The sequence below is a fragment of the Mesoplodon bidens genome (assembly GCF_964165515.1).
Source record: "Mesoplodon bidens genome assembly, chromosome: 8".
NCBI lineage: Eukaryota > Metazoa > Chordata > Mammalia > Artiodactyla > Ziphiidae > Mesoplodon > Mesoplodon bidens.
The window spans coordinates 81,012,537-81,030,366 of record NC_138165.1 but is presented as its reverse complement, the minus strand read 5'-3'; the positions used below and the strand labels follow the sequence as shown (position 1 = coordinate 81,030,366).

Here is a 17,830-nt window from a genome sequence, read left to right as displayed (position 1 = left end):
TTCTCTTATACTATGGAATCATATTTCATTCTAAAGAGCATCAAAGAGCTTTGATATTCAATTGACTTTTAAAACAAAGGACTCTACATACATTAAATGTAACTGAAAAAAATTTCAATCCTTAAATGCTAAAAGTACATAAATTTTTAAAAATTTACTCATTTCTTAGCTATAGCCTCTATCAGCCCATTTCTCCTACTCAACTCCTCATCCAACATACTTCAATATATTTCATATAAACTTAACAGCTGTTGTAGAGTTGCAGAGCCCTTGCTTTTCCAAGTATTGCCCTCTAGACACTCAACTCCAAAGGAAGGAGGCTCAACATATTCTTGACAGCTCTGACTCAGGCCCCTGTTATTTCTGACCTACCAATCTCTATCCATTCATCTCTCCCATTTTTTACTTATTCCATTAGAACAGCTTTAAAAGATAGTATTAAACCATATTAATTAAGTATATAATACATTTGTGCGATACTCAAAAAGAAAATGTTCTCATTAACTGAATACATATACTTACAACTTAGAGTAAACTTAATCGCCTTCCTCCTTAAGGTTGCTACACTTTTCTACCAAAGAACTACAGAATTCTAATCAGAATACAGATGATTACTTTCACTGTCATTTTCCTACTGCCATTATCTACCCACACAATCTCTCCTACATTATCTCACAAACTAATAAAAAGTTGTTCCTCCTTTTTAGGAACTCTAATATATTAATTTCTCTTCTGCATTTGCACTTTTCTTCTTAATTTCTTCTTTAAGTTCTTTGCCAAGATTTCAAACATGTGGAAATTTTAAGACTCTGAAGTATAAACCTCAAAATTCTATATCAGATTAGCAATATGTCAACATCCCTTTTTCTACAGAAAACCAACTTCATCTATTCCATCATTTAAAATGCCACTGGGGCTTCCCTGGTGGCGCAGTTGTTGAGAGTCCGCCTGCCGATGCAGGGGACAAGGGTTCGTGCCCCGGTCCGGGAAGATCCCACATGCCGTGGAGCGGCTAGGCCTGTGAGCCATGGCTGCTGAGCCTGCGTGTCCGGAGCCTGTGCTCCACAATGGGAGAGGTCACAGCCGTGAGAGGCCCGCGTACCACAAAAAAATAAATAAATAAAATAAAATAAAATAAAATGCCACTGACTATTTCCTCTAGGAGGTCCTTTCAGAATAAACATCTACCTCTTGCTCATTAAAATTCACCAATACTTTTTTTTTTTTTTTAGTTTAAGACACAGCAATACAACAAGCAATAAATTATATGATGTCTACAGAAGTTTATATGGGATGTGAAGAAACCGTTATACGGGCAAATTCGGATTTAAGATTAAATAATATTAAATAACAAGAAATCCCTCTGAATGGTCTGATGGATTTAACAGAAATATAAGGTAAGGGGGACCTTCAAGATGGCACAGGAGTAAAACGTGGAGATCACCTTCCTCCCCACAAATACATCAAAAATACATCTACATGTGGAACAACTCCTACAGAACACCTACTGAATGCTGGCAGAAGACCTCAGACTTCCCAAAAGGCAAGAAACTCCCCCACATACCTGAGTAAAGCAAAAGAAAAAAGAAAAAACAGAAACAAAATAATAGAGATGGGACATGCACCTCTGGGAGGGAGCTGTGAAGGAGGAAAAGTTTCCACACACTAGGAAGCCCCTTCACTGGCGGAGACGGGGGTGGGTTGGGGGGAAGCTTCGGAGCCACAGAGGAGAGCACAGCAACAGGGGTGCGGAGGGCAAAGCGGAGAGATTCCCGCAGAGAGAATTGGTGCCGCCGAGCACACACCAACCTGAGAGGCTTCTCTGCTCACCCACCGGGGCGGGTGGGGTCTGGGAGCTGAGGCTCGGACTTCAGAGGTCAGATCCCAGGGAGAGGATTGGGATTGGTTGTGTGAACACAGCCTGAAGGGGGCTAGTGCACTGCACCACAGCTAGCCGGGGGGGAGTCTGGGAAAAAATCTGGACCTACCTGAGAGGCAAGAGACCATTGTTTCAGGGTGCATGGGGAGAGGGGATTCAGAGCACTGCCTAAACAAGCTACAACTATGGGTGCGAGCCACGGCTATCAGCTCGGACAACAGAGACGGGCATGAAACGCTAAGGCTGCTCCTGCAGCCACCAAGAAGCCTGTGTGCAAGCACAGGTCACTATCCACACCTCCCCTCCCGAGAGCCTGTGCAGCCTGCCACTGTCAGGGTCCCGTGATCCAGGGACAATTTCCCTGGGAGAACCCAAGGTGTGCCTCGGATGTTGCAATGTCACGCCGGCCTCTGCCACCGGAGGCCCGCCCCACTTTCCATACCCCTCCCTCCCCCTCTGGCCAGAGTGAGCCAGAGCCCCCACAGGTGACCTACACACAGAGGCGGGGCCAAACTCAAAGCTGAACCCCAGGAGCTGTGCGAACAAAGAAGAGAAAGGGAAATTTCTCCCAGCAACCTCAGGAGCAGCAGATTAAACCTCCACAGTCAACTTGATGTACCCTGAAATGGTGGAATACCTGAATAGACAACGAATCATCCCAAAATTGAGGCGGTGGACTTTGGGAGGAACCGAAGACTTGGGGTTTACTTTTTGCATCTAATTTGTTTCTGGTTTTATGATTATCTTAGTTTAGTATTTAGAGCTTATTATCATTGGTAGACCTGTTTACTGATTTGGCTGCTCTCTTTTTTTTAAATATATATTTTTTTCTCCTTTTTCTCTTTTTGTGTGTATGTATATGCTTCTTTGTGTGATTTTGTCTGTACAGCTTAGCTTTTACCATTTGTCCTAGAGTTCTGTCCGTTTTGTTTTTGTTTTTTTAGTATAGTTTTTAGTGCTTGTTATCCTTCGTGGATTTGTTTATTGGTTTGGTTGCCCTCTTCTTTCTTTCCTTTCTTTAATTACTTATTTATTTTTAATAATTTTTTTCTTAATTTTAATAACTTTACTTTATTTTATTTTTCTTTCTTTCCTTTCTTTTCTCCCTTTTCTACTGAGGCATATGGCTGAAAGGGTCTTGGTGCTCCAGCCAGGTGTCAGGCCTGAGCCTCTAAGATGGGAGAGCTGAGTTCAGGACGCTGGTCCACCAGAAAACTCCCAGCGCCACGTAATATCAAACGGCGAAAGCTCTCCCAGATATTTCCATCTCAATGCTAAAACGCAGCTCTAGTCAACGACTTGGTAAGCCACAGTGCTGGACACCTCATGCCAAACAACTAGCAAGACAGGAACACAACCCCACCCATTAACAACAGGCTGCCTAAAGTCAAAATAAGTTCACAGACACCCCAAAACACACCACCAGACGTGATCCTGCCCACCAGAAAGACAAGATCCAGCTTCAACCACCAGAAAACAGGCACCAGTCCCATCCACCAGGAAGCCTACACAACCCACTGAACCAACCTTAACCACTGGGGGCAGACACCAAAAACAATGGGAACTACGAACCTTCAGGCTGCGAAAAGGAGACCCCAAACGCAGTAAGTAAAGTAAAATGAGAAGACAGAAATACACAATAGATGAAGAAGCAAGGTAAAAACCCACCAGACTAAGCAAATGAAGAGGAAATAGGCAGCCTACCTAAAACAGAATTCTGAGTAATGACAGTAAAGATGATACAAAATCTTGTAAATAGAATGGAGAAAATACAAGAAACGTTTAACAGGAAACTAGAAGAACTAAAGAGCAAACAAACACTGATGAACAACACAGTAAGTGAAATTAAAAACTCTCTAGAAGGAATCAATAGCAGAATAACTGAGGCAGAAGAATGGATAAGTGACCTGGAAGATAAAATAGTGGAAATAACTACCACAGAGCAAAATAAAGAAAAAAGAATGAAAAGAATTGAGGACAGTCTCAGAGACTTCTGGGACAACATTAAACACACCAACATTCGAATTATAGGGGTCACAAGAAGAATAGGAAAACAAAGGAACTAAGAAAATATTTGAAGAGATTATACTTGAAAACTTCCTTATATGGGAAAGAAAATAGTCATTCAAGTCCAGGAAGTACAGAGAGTCCCATACAGGATAAATCCAAGAAGAAACACGACAAGACACATATTAATCAAACTATCAAAAATTAAATACAAAGAAAAAATATTAAAAGCAGCAAGGGAAAAGCAACAAATAACATACAAGGGAATCCCCATAAGGTTAACAGCTGATCTTTCAGCAGAAACTCTGCAAGCCAGAAGCGGGTGGCAGGACATATTTAAAGTGATGAAAAGGAAAAACCTACAATCAAAATTACTCTACCCAGCAAGGATCTCATTCAGATTCGACAGAGAAATTAAAGGCTTTACAGACAAGCAAAAGCTAAGAGAATTAAGCACCATGAAAACAGCTTTAAAACAAATGCTAAAGGAACTCCTCTAGGCAGGAAACACAGGAGATGAAAAAGACCTACAATAACAAACCCAAAACATTAAGAAAATGGTCATAGGAACATACATATCGATAATTACCTTAAATGTAAATGGATTAAATGCTCCAACCAAAAGATGTAGACTGGCTGAATGGATACAAAAACAAGACCCATATATATGCTGTCCACAAGAGGCCCACATCAGACCTAAGGACACATACAGACTGAAAGTAAGGGGATGGAAAAAGATATTCCATGGAAATGGAAATCAAAAGAAAGCTAGAGTAGCAATTCTCATATCAGACAAAACAGACTTTAAAATAAAGGCTACTACAAGACGCAAAGAAGGACACTACATAATGATCAAGGGATCAATCCAAGAAGAAGATATAACAGCTGTAAATATTTATACACCCAACATAGGAGCACCTTAATACAAAAGGCAAATGCTAACAGCCGTAAAACAGGAAATCGACAGTAACACAAATACAAAAGGCAAATGCTAACAGCCGTAAAACGGGAAATCGACAGTAACACAATCATAGTAGGGGACTTTAACACCCCACTTTCACCAATGGATAGATCTCCAAAATGAAAATAAATAAGGCAACACAAGCTTCATATGATACATTAAACAAGATGGACTTAAATTATATTTATAGAACGTTCCATTCAAAAACAACAGAATACACTTTCTTCTCAAGTGCTCGTGGAACATTCTCCAGGATAGATCGTATCTTGGGTCACAAATCAAGCCTTGGTAAATTTCAGAAAATTAAAAACATATCAAGTATCTTTGCCAACCACAACGCTATGAGACTGGATATCAATTACAGGAAAAAAATCTGTAAAAAATACAAACACATGGAGGCTAAACAATACATTACTTAATAACCAAGAGATCACTGAAGAAATCAAAACATACCTAGAAACAAATGACAATGAAAACACGATGACCCAAAACCTATGGGATGCAGCAAAAGCAGTTCTAAAAGGGAAGTTTATAAGCAATACAGTCCTACCTCAAAATACAAAAAACATCTCAAATAAACAACCTAACCTTATAGCTAATGCAGTAAGAGAAAGAAGAACAAAAAAACCCCAATGTTAGCAGAAGGAAAGAAATGATAAAGCTCAAATCAGAAATAAATGAAAAAGAAATGAAGGAAACAATAACAAAGATCAATAAATCTAAACACTGGTTCTTTGAGAAGATAAACAAAATTGATAAACCATTAGCCAGACTCATCAAGAAAAAATGAGAGAAGACTCAAATGAACAGAATTAGAAATGAAAAAGGAGAAGTAACAACTCACAATGCAGAAAGACAAAAGATCATGAGAGATTACTACAAGCAACTACATGCCAATAAAATAGACAACCTGGAGGAAAAGGACAAACTCTTTGAAAAGCACAACCTTCTGAGACTGAACCAGGAAAAAATACAAAATATAAACAGACCAATCACATGCACTGAAACTGACACTGTGATTAAAAGTCTTCCAACACACAAAAGCCCAGGACCAGATGGCTTCACAGGCAAATTCTATCAAACATTTAGAGAAGAGCTAACACCTATCCTTCTCAAACTCTTCCAAAATATAGCAGAGGGAGGAACACTCCCAAACTCATTCTAAGAGGCCACCATCACCCTGATACCAAAACCACACAAGGATGTCACAAAGAAAGAAAACTACAGGCCAATATCACTGATGAATATAGATGCAAAAATCCTCAACAAAATACTAGCAAACAGAATCCAACAGCACATTAAAAGGATCATACACCATGATCAAGTGGGGTTTATTTCACGAATGCAAGGATTCTTCAATATCTGCAAATCAATCAATCTGATACACCATATTAACAAATTGAAGGAGAAAAACCATACGATCATCTCAATCGATGCAGAGAAAGCTTTTGACAAAATTCAACACCCATTTATGATAAAAACCCCGCAGAAAGTAGGCACAGAGGGAAATTTCCTTAACATAATAAATGCCATATACGACAAACCCACAGCCAACATCGTCCTCAATGGTGAAAAACTGAAACCATTTCCACTAAGATCAGGAACAAGACAAGGTTGCCCACTATCACCACTATTATTCAACACAGTTTTGGAAGTTTTAGCCACAGCAATCAGAGAAGAAAAGGAAATAAAAGGAATCCAAATTGGAAAAGAAGTAAAGCTGTCACTGTTTGGAGATGACATTATACTATACGTAGAGAATCCTAAAGATGCTACCAGAGAACTTACTAGAGCTAATCAATGAATTTGGTAAAGTAGCAGGATACAAAATTAATGCACAGAAATCTCTTGCATTCCTATACACTAATGATGAAAAATCTGAAAGTGAAATTAAGAAATCACTCCCATTTACCATTGCTACAAAAAGAATAAAATATCTAGGAATAAACCTACCTAAGGAGACAAAAGACCTGTATGCAGAAAATTATAAGACACTGATGAAAGAAATTAAAGATGATACAAATAGATGGAGAGATATACCATGTTCTTGGATTGGAAGAATCAACATTGTGAAAATGACTCTACTACCCAAAGCAATCTACAGAGTCAATGCAATCCCTATCAAACTACCACTGGCATTTTTCACAGAACTAGAACAAAATATTTCACAATTTGTATGGAAACACAAAAGACCCCGAATAGCCAAAGCAATCATGAGAACAAAAAACGGAGCTGGAGGAATCAGGGTCCCTGAATTCAGACTATACAACAAAGCTACAGTAATCAAGACAGTATGGGACTGGCACAAAAACAGAAATAGAGATCAATGGAACAGGACAGAAAGCCCAGAGATAAACCCACGCAAATATGGTCACCTTATCTTTGATAAAGGAGGCAAGAATATACAGTGGAGAAGAGACAGCCTCTTCAATAAGTGGTGCTGGGAAAACTGGACAGGTACATGTAAAAGTATGAAATTAGAACACTCCCTAACACCATACACAAAAATAAACTCAAAATGGATTAAAGACCTAAATGTAAGGCCAGACACTATCAAACTCTTAGAGGAAAACATAGGCAGAACACTCTATGACATAAATCACAGCAAGATCCTTTTGACCCACCTCCTAGAAAAATGTAAATAAAAACAAAAGGGACTTAATGAAACTTAAAAGCTTTTACACAGCAAAGGAAACCATAAACAAGACCAAAAGACAACTCTCAGAATGGGAGAAAATATTTACAAATGAAGCCACTGACAAAGGATTAATCTCCAAAATTTACAAGCAGCTTGTGCAGCTCAATATCCAAAAAAACAAACAACCCAATCCACAAATGGGCAGAAGACCTAAACAGACATTTCTCCAAAGAAGATATACAGATTGCCAACAAACAAACACATGAAAGAATGCTCAACATAATTAATCATTAGAGAAATGCAAATCAAAACTACAATGCGGTATCATCTCACACCGATCAGAATGGCCATCATCAAAAAATCTACAAACAATAGGGCTTCCCTGGTGGCCCAGTGGTTGAGAGTCCGCCTGCCGACGCAGGGGACATGGGTTCGTGCCCCGGTCCGGGAAGATGCCACATGCCGCGGAGCAGCTGGGCCCGTGAGCCATGGCCGCTGAGCCTGCGCGTCCGGAGCCTGTGCTCTGCAACGGGACAGGCCACAACAGTGAGAGGTCCGCATACAGCAAAAAAAAAAAAAAAAAAATCTACAAACAATAAATGTTGGAGAGGGTGTAGAAAAAAGGGAACCCTCTTACACTGTTTGTGGGAATGTAAATTGATACAGCCACTATGGAGAACAGTTTGGAGGTTCCTTAGAAAACTAAAAATAGAACTACCATACGACCCAGCAATCCCACTACTGGGCATATACCCTGAGAAAACCATAATTCAAAAAGAGTCATGTACCAAAATATTCATTGCAGCTCTATTTGCAATAGCCAGGACATGGAAGCAACCTAAGTGTCCATCATCAGATGAATGGATAAAGAAGATGTGGCACATATATACAATGGAATATTACTCAGCCATAAAGAGAAACGAAACTGAGTTATTTGTAGTGAGGTGGATGGATCTAGAGTCTGTCATACAGAGTGAAGTAAGTCAGAAAGAGAAAAACAAATACCGTATGCTAACACATATATATGGAATCTAAGAAAAGAAAAAAGGTCATGAAGAACCTAGGGGCAAGACGGGAATAAAGACACAGACCTACTACAGAATGGACTTGAGCATATGGGGAGGGGGAAGGGTAAGCTGTGACAAAGTGAGAGAGTGGCATGGACATATATACAGTACCAAACATAAAATAGATAGCTAGTGGGAAGCAGCCACATAGCACAGGGAGATCAGCTCGGTGCTTTGTGACCACCTAGAGGGGTAGGATACGGAGGGTGGGAGGGGGGGAGACGCAAGAGGGAAGAGATATGGGCACATATGTATATGTATAACTGATTCACTTTGTTATAAAGCAGAAACTAAGACACCATTGTAAAGCAATTATACTCCAATAAAGATGTTAAAAAAAAATCTTCTACAAACAAAAGCACAGGACCAGCTTGTTTCACAGGAGAATTCTATCAAACATTTAGAGAAGAGCTAACACCTATCCTTCTCAAACTCTTCCAAAATATAGCAGAGGGAGGAACACTCCCAAACTCATTCTAAGAGGCCACCATCACCCTGATACCAAAACCACACAAGGATGTCACAAAGAAAGAAAACTACAGGCCAATATCACTGAGGAACACAGATGCAAAAATTCTGAACAAAATACTAGCAAACAGAATCCAACATCACATTAAAAGGATCATACACCATGATCAATTGGGGTTTATCCCTGGAATGCAAGGATTCTTCAATATACGCAAATCAATCAATGTGATACACCATATTAACAAACTGAAGGAGAAAAACCATATGATCATCTCAATAGATGCAGAAAAAGCTTTTGACAAAATTCAACACCCATTTATGATAAAAACCCTTCAGAAGGTGGGCATAGAGGGAACTCACCTCAACATAATAAAGGCCATATATGACAAACCCACAGCCAACATCGTCCTCAATGGTGAAAAACTGAAACCATTTCCACTAAGATCAGGAACAAGACAAGGATGTTCACTCTCACCACTATTATTCAGCATAGTTTGGAAGTTTTAGACACAGCAATCACAGAAGAAAAAGAAATAAAAGGAATCCAAATCAGAAAGGAAGAAGTAAAACTGTCACTGTTTGCAGATGACATGACACTACACATAGAGAATCCTAAAGATACCACCAGAAAACTACTAGAGCTAGTCAATGAATTTGGTAAAGTTGCAGGATAGAAAATTAATGCACAGAAATATCCTGCATTCCTATACACTAATGATGAAAAATCTGAAAGAGAAATTAAGGAAACACTCCCATTTAACACTGCAACAAAAAAAATAAAATACCTAGGAATAAACCTACCTAAGGAGACAAAAGACCTGTATGCAGAAAATTATAAGACACTGATGAAAGAAATTAAAGATGATACAAATAGATGGAGAGATATACCATGTTCTTGGACTGGAAGAATCAACATTTTGAAAATGACTCTACTACCCAAAGCAATCTACAGATTCAATACAATCCCTATCAAACTACCACTGGCATTTTTCACAGAACTAGAACAAAATATTTCACAATTTGTATGGAAACACAAAAGACCCCGAATAGCCAAAGCAATCTTCAGAGAGAAAAACGGAGCTGGAGGAATCAGGGTCCCTGAATTCAGACTATACTACAAAGCTACAGTAATCAAGACAGTATGGTACTGGCACAAAAACAGAAATAGAGATCAATGGAACAGGACAGAAAGCCCAGAGATAAACCCACGCAAATATGGTCACCTTATCTTTGATAAAGGAGGCAGAAATATACAATGGAGAGAAGACAACCTCTTCAATAAGTGGTGCTGTGAAAACTAGACAGCTACATGTAAAAGAATGAAATTAAACACTTCCTAACACCATACACAAAAATAAACTCAAAATGGATTAAAGACCTAAATGTAAGGTCAGACACTATCAAACTCTTAGAGGAAAACATAGGCAGAACACTCTATGACATAAATCACAGCAAGACCCTCTTTGACCCACCTCCTAGACAAATGGAAATAAAAACAAAAATAAACAAATGAGACCGAATGAAACTTAAAAGCTTTTAATTGCAAAGGAAACCATAAACAAGACAAAAGGACAAACCTCAGAATGGGAGAAAATATTTGCAAAGCATCTGACAAAGGATTAATCTCCAAAATATACAAGCAGCTTGTGCAGCTCAATATCAAAACAACAATTCAATCCAAAAATGGGCAGAAGACCTAAACAGACATCTCCAAAGAAGATATACAGATTGCCAAGAAACACATGAAAGGATGTTCAACCTCACTAATTAGAGAAATGAAAGTCACAACTACAATGAGGTAGCACCTCACACCGGTCAGAATGGCCATCATCAAAAAGTCTACAAACAATAAATGTTGGAGAGGGTGTAGAAAAAAGGGAACCCTCTTGCACTGCTGGAGGGAATGTAAATTGATACAGCCCCTATGGAGAATAGTATGGAAGTTCCTTCAAAAACTAAAAATGGAACTGCCATATGAGCCAGCAATCCTACTACTGGGCATATACCTTGAGAAAACCATAATTCAAAAAGAGTCATGCACCACAATGTTCACTGCAGCTCTATTTACAACAGCCAGGACATCAAAGCAACCTAAGTGTCCACCAACACATGAAAGGATAAAGAAGATGTGGCACATATATACAATGGAATATTACTCAGCCATAAAAAGAAACGAAATTCAGTTATTTGTAGTGAGGTGGACGGACCTAGAGTCTGTCATACAGAGTGAAGTAAGTCAGAAAAAGAAAAACAAATACTGTATGCCAACACATAGATATGAAATCTTAAAAAAAAAATCGGTTCTGAAGAACCTAGGGGCAGGACAGGAATAAAGATGCAGATGTAGAGAATGTACTTGAGGATATGGGGAGGGGGAAGGGTAAGCTGGGACGAAGTGAGAGAGTGGCATGGGCATATATACACTACCAAATGTAAAATAGATAGCTAGTGGGAAGCAGCTGCATAGCATAGGGAGATCAACTCGGTGCTCTGTGTCCAACTAGAGGGGTGGGATAAGAAGGGTGGAAGAGAGATGCAAGAAGGAGGAGATATGGGGATATATGTATATGTACAGCTGATTCACTTTGTTATACGGCAGAAACTAACACACCTCTGTAAAGCAATTATACTCCAATAAAGATGTTAAAAAAAAAAAGAAGAAATATAAGGTAGACCTTACATAACTGATTCAGTTATGTGGACTATATTTAATTATATAAATTAAACCCAAGACTTTGAAAAATTGATGGATTAGTCAATTTTAGAGGAGTCCTGAACTTTTAAGATATATGAAGAATGGTAATATGCACATTTTAAAACTCTTTTTATTCCAGAAGCATTCTAATCATTTAGTTCTAAAAACAGAATTGAATACCACCAAGTTACTCAAATGGCAAGAGAGCTAAAATAGAAAAGTTCCAAAGATTTCAAAGAGAAGCAGACAGATCAAAATCTTTTCATTTTAATGTTTTTAAAAATGTATTTTGCAATTATAAATTGGTTTTTACTGTAGTAATATTTTAAATGGTCCCAAATATAGGAATGTTTATGAAAATTATGATATATATATATACAACATTATGTAGCCATCGAAAATGTTTATGGAGATCTTATAACATCATGAGAAGATGTTTGTTGCAATGGTAAGGTAAAAGAGCAGAACTCAAAATTCCATATATAGTATAATCCCAGCTAAATTTTAAAAATCATTTAGAAGAAAAAATATTAAAAGGAAATATACCAAAATATTAACAGGAGGAGTTTGAGTAGTGGAGAAAGGGTTTGTTTTCCTATTTTTTTCTCTCTTCTTTATGACATTTACAATGAAGAAAGTATAACACTATTTTTTTCTAAGTTCTATACAAACATAATTTTATAAGGTCACTTAATCTTTCCATTACTGAGGTAACAGAAAAAAGCACTTAAACAAGTCATCAAGCTATCACATTTTAAGTGTAAAATTCGGTAAAAATTGGAAGAAAGCAGGCAAATTCTCACCTCAAGGCCGATTATTTTAACTTGACAACTGAGTTTTAATGAAACCATTAAAGTAGACTTCCCAGGACTTCCATGGTGGTACAGTGGATAGGACTCCAAGCTCCCAATGCAGGGGGCCCAGGTTCAATTCCTGGTCAGGGAACTATATCCTACATGCATGCTGCAACTAAGAGATCGTATGCCACAACTGGGGAGCCCTTGTGCCACAACTAAGGAGCCAGCAAGCCGCAACTAGGGAGGCTGCCTGCTGCAACTAAGGAGCCGTGGAGCTGCAACTAAGGAGCCCATGAGCCGCAACTAAGGAGCCCACCTGCTGCAACTAAGACCTGGTGCAACCAAATAAATAAATATTTTTTTAAAAAGATGTTTAGGGGCTTCCCTGGTGATGCAGTGGTTAAGAACCCGCCTGCAAATGCAGGGGACACGAGTTCCAGCCCTGGTCCAGGACGATCCCACATGTCATGGAGCAACTAAGCCTTTGCACCACAACTAATGAGCCTGTGCTCTAGAGTCCGTGTGCCGCAACTACTGGAGCCCGCGTGCCACAACTACTGAAGCCTGCGCGCCTAGAGCCCATGCTGTGCAACAAGAGAAGCCACCGCAATGAGAAGTCCACGCACCGTAACAAAGAGTAGCCCCCATTCACCACAACTAGAGAAAGCCCATGCACGGTGACAAAGACCCAACGCAGACAAAAATAAATTTTTTAAAAAAGATGTTTAAAATAAACAAAGTATACTTCCCTATCAAAACCACAGAGAAGATAATCACTAGACAAAAAGAGAGAAACAAAAGACAACCTACTACTGAGTTTGTATTTTCCAAATCATACATGTGAGTTAACTCACATAATAAAGGCTGCCAGCGTTACAGATTGCCTGTGTTTATTACGTGTTCCTCATAGGCAAAATAGGAAAATAGTGTGGTCTCACTTGCGAAATATGATTGATTGAAGACTCCATCCTTCGAAGTTGGGACGCCTGGATATCCAGCATCTGCAGGACATTGTTGGCCAAGGTATTTATCAGATAGGCAACACTTGCTAAGGACTGGGTGGTGTAGGCTTTGGTTTCTTCTAGGGCTCGCTGCTTATCTGCTGACTAGAAAAACAAACAAACAATCATTACTTCAAAGATAACCCATTCTATCAATCTAATCTTCAAAAATACTCATCAAAACCATTATGTTGCTGAATCTACACACACTAGTTTAAAATGCTTTGAAAACTAATTATCAGTATTCATGTAAACCCAACAACTAAATTATTGACTTGACTTCACTAATATTTTCACGTTGAATAGATTCATCTTTGTACAGATGCAAATAAAATCCCGAAGCTGTTGTTTAAAAAATGAGATCCGGGGCTTCCCTGGTGGCGCAGTGGTTGGGAGTCCGCCTGCCGATGCAGGGGACGCGGGTTCGTGCCCCGATCCCGGAGGATCCCACATGCCGCGGAGCGGCTGGGCCCGCGAGCCATGGCCGCGGAGCCTGTGTGTCCGGAGCCTGTGCTCCGCAACGGGAGAGGCCACAGCAGTGAGAGGCCCGCGTACCGCAAAAAAAAAAAAAAAAAAAAAAAAAAAAAAAATGAGATCCGATGGATATTTTGAGTAATGACAGCAAGTACAGTACGTAGCTTCTCAAGGTCACTGCTTGGAAATGTAGCATTGATTTGATTGAGTAAATTCTGGCGTACATTTTTCTACTTTCCTGAATTCCTCTTTTCCTTTCACTCTAACATGTAAAATGCATTTATAAAGAAATGTCTGTTTAAAGTAATAATGACAAAATAATAATGATAAATAAAAATGATGAAGTAAATAAAATGGTAATAATCATGATAAATAATGATAAATTAAAATAAAAGTAACAAAAGGACACTTTCTTCCCAAGCATCTTAAGTATTATAACCCTATGGAACATAAACTGCCACGTACCACAAACCCTACTTGAAAAACGGAGAGTACACAGTAAAAAGTGGTGAAGTGATTATTTCCAAGGTCACAAAGGAAAGCAATTGTAAAGTTACATATTCTATACTGCTGGCAAACACCATTTTCTTGCCCTAGTTCTACAGAAAGACTCTATGGTTCAGTAGAATGTACACAAGTGTCTGAATCAGAAACCTTTTATCTTAATGTCAGTTCTACTATTACAGCATGTCATATTTTAAGCAGTTGTGAACATCAAGTAAGATAATGAATGTAAAACCACTTTCTAATACTATAAATCATTATATCTAACAACTGTCATGACCTCTTTGAGTAGTCATTAACTGTTCAAAGTCTACTATGTCCCCCTCTCCCCTCTCCCACACAGTTTAGGACTCTAAACTTCTTTAGGACTCTATAAACTTCTAAACTTACCTTAGAAAAACAGTCAAATAAGAAAAAGACACAGAAAAAAAGAAAAAGACATGAGACTGATTAAACAATACATTCATATACTACCTTTATGCAGTAATGAAAATATTATAGTTATGTATTACTGATATGGAAAAATATCTACGAACTAACTAATTGAAACAGAGCTGGTTACAAAGTACCTTAACACAATCATCCTAATTTTGTAGGTGCCTGTGTATAAATGTAAGCACAAGAAAAAAGTCAGAAAAAGTAAGGCCCAAAATGTTAACACAAGTTTTCTCTGAATGTAAGGAATATAATGTGAGTCTTTTAATGATTTTTAATATGGTCTAATTTTTTTTTTACCTTGGGCATAAATACTTGCGTTATCAGAAAGAGTAAAGCTATATTACCTTGTGAAACCATAATGCACGCATTAATACAAAAGAACAAACTTTAAGTGGTCTGTCCTAGTCAACTACTCACAAGGAATATTTGTAAGGAATAAGAGCACCAAAACAATTTTTTTAAATCCTTCTGAAATGTATTTTACATTTGCACACTTATTTAAGCAATAATTTTGGGCTCAAGAGATTTTTCTTGTTATTTCTAAGCGCCAAATGAAGCTTTAAAGTGTTGAGGCTGCTGCACATCTGCTGCATGGATAAGTCAACCCTCATACATTCACTAAGGTTTTACGAGAACCTAATTTTACAAGAGCTGATATTCTAAGTTTTAGAGTTTTGTGCTTGCTTCAGCAGCACATATTCTAAGTTTGAGATTGTTTTCCTATAAAGTTAAGTGCTGAATAAAAACCTGAATAAACGCAAACAGAACCTATTTCAATAAACCTGATATCAAAATTGCTACTTTAACCTAGAAGCCTTATAAATGACAATAGAGAAGCTACAATATCTTATTTTACATGTAAGAAATAGTGAACAGCACTGTAATAGAGGTTATTTTGTAATTCTTAAACAACGTCTGGTAAGTAAACACCTGTGACTATATTCTTATGTTTTGCTACAACCAAGTTTAATTATCACAGTTATAGTTCATGCATTAAAGGCACTATGACACCTCAACCCAGTTATCTAATATTCCTACTTAAATGGGATTAAGTTCCTGCAAAAAAGAAGAAATTTAGATAAAGGAAAAAATTATCATAGGGTTATAGAGGAATATTATAATGTATGCTATGGTAAGTACAAATAGTCCTATGAGAAAAGATTCTTACATAGAATAAAGTGACCTATTGCCAAGATCTATCCTAGGCAATGATTAATCCTTCCTACTCTGTTATTTCTTCACCTTCCCTTATGACACTGACTTCTTATCTCTACACGAGACGTTCCCAAAGACTCTGTCTTCAGACTACTCTTCTTGCTGTACTTGCAACCCTTAGACAGAAATTTCACTCCTTCCTTAGCTATCACTTCCAAGCACAGAATTTTTAAATCTATTTACATCTTAACTTCCATCGCTCCCAAACCCATATTTCTGTTTACATGGCACCTCACCATGTATAATGTGCCGTATCAGTATATCTATAACTCACCACCTTCCCCAAAACTTCCTCCTACTTTTGTTAATAACATTATTACTCCATCACCTCAGATATTTTCCAAGTCTCTGTATCCTACACCTAATCCGCTTACATGATCCTTATATTCTATCTGTGCCAACACATCATTTCCTTTCTTTCAACTGCTACTGCCTACATTCTACTTCAGGCCCTCGTTACCTCCTGCCAGGACTACTATACCAGTTTCTAGGTCAGATTGTAGTATCTTACACGTGGTCCTGCAGATTCATCTTTCTAAATCAGTTCTGAAGCCCCCAGAGCTTCATCTTACCTACTTAAATAAAAACTCCTTTACTTACCATTTACAGTCTTCCTTAATATGGCCTAGAACTTATCTTCCATTCAACCCTACTTGAACCTTAGATTACAGTTTAATTAGACTTAATGGTTCACAAAACAGACCTTGGTTTCTTACCTTTGTGCCTTTGCCTATTTTCTTCACCTGAACCCATCAACTTCACTAACAACCCATCCCCTAATTTATCATCCCTGATTGTGATATACTGATCATTTCTTACTGAGAATTCCCACAGGATTTTGTTTTCAGATTTACAACACATACTTTATAATATCGGGCTGGCCAAAAAAAGTTGGTTCGGGTTTTTTGCCAGGTGTTATGGAAAAACCCAAATGAACTTTTGGGCCAAGCCAATATGTGCATGTTTCATTGACCCAAACTCCCACACTCCCTAGTGGGAAGACCTTGAGGGTACGTATTATGTCTTCACATCACATTACACACAGGCACTACATATTATCTGCTGAAGTGTATCTACCAAAATGTTCCAGAGAAGCAAAGTTACTTCTATCACCCAATAGGCAGTGAGGGTGGGGAGGAAGCAGTGATATAAGAAAGATTTCTTTGACCTCCAGAAGCTTTGGCACCATTCATGGTACTCATGCCTTACTGTGTACCCCTAAAAAGAAAGTTCAAACTTGTTTTTCAATTTGATGTTCTAGGATGGGTGCTGAGAAATATGAAGAATAGGAACGTTACACCCTCTAGAGCAGCTCAAGACTGTAGTATTATTACCACTAGGTTACCACCATTATTTATTTTTCCTTTTCACTTCTACTAATAGGACAACAGATTTGGTAGAGATTTAAGTATATAGATAATGGGGAAGGGGCAGGAAAATAATGATAATATTTAAGAAGGACGTGTATGGACATGCAGGAGAGAATTCTCCTCTGCAGATCACACCCTTGCGATCTACTGTCTGTTTCTTTCTCTTCTCCAGCAGTAAATCTCTCACCCACTCTAGTCCAGCCTGTTACTCTACCTGGAAAATATGTAATTATTCTTGCTCTGGGTATAAACTATTACCACATTAGTTAAAGTACAGGTACTAAGTTCTCATTCAATCAGTTATCTTATCTAAGGT

The 17,830-nt window shown here is 38.3% G+C and overlaps 1 protein-coding gene across 9 annotated transcripts in view; it reads right to left on the bottom strand.

The window, feature by feature from the left end:
* Positions 1–17,830, bottom strand: part of ABI2 (abl interactor 2) — a 96,528-nt gene that overhangs the window by 52,615 nt on the left and 26,083 nt on the right. For all 9 annotated transcript variants that reach the window (XM_081241930.1, XM_081241932.1, XM_081241928.1 and 6 more), the window contains exon 2: positions 13,451–13,618. In XM_081241930.1, coding sequence (XP_081098056.1) covers positions 13,451–13,618 — 168 coding nt within the window. The remainder of the gene's footprint in view (positions 1–13,450; positions 13,619–17,830) is intronic.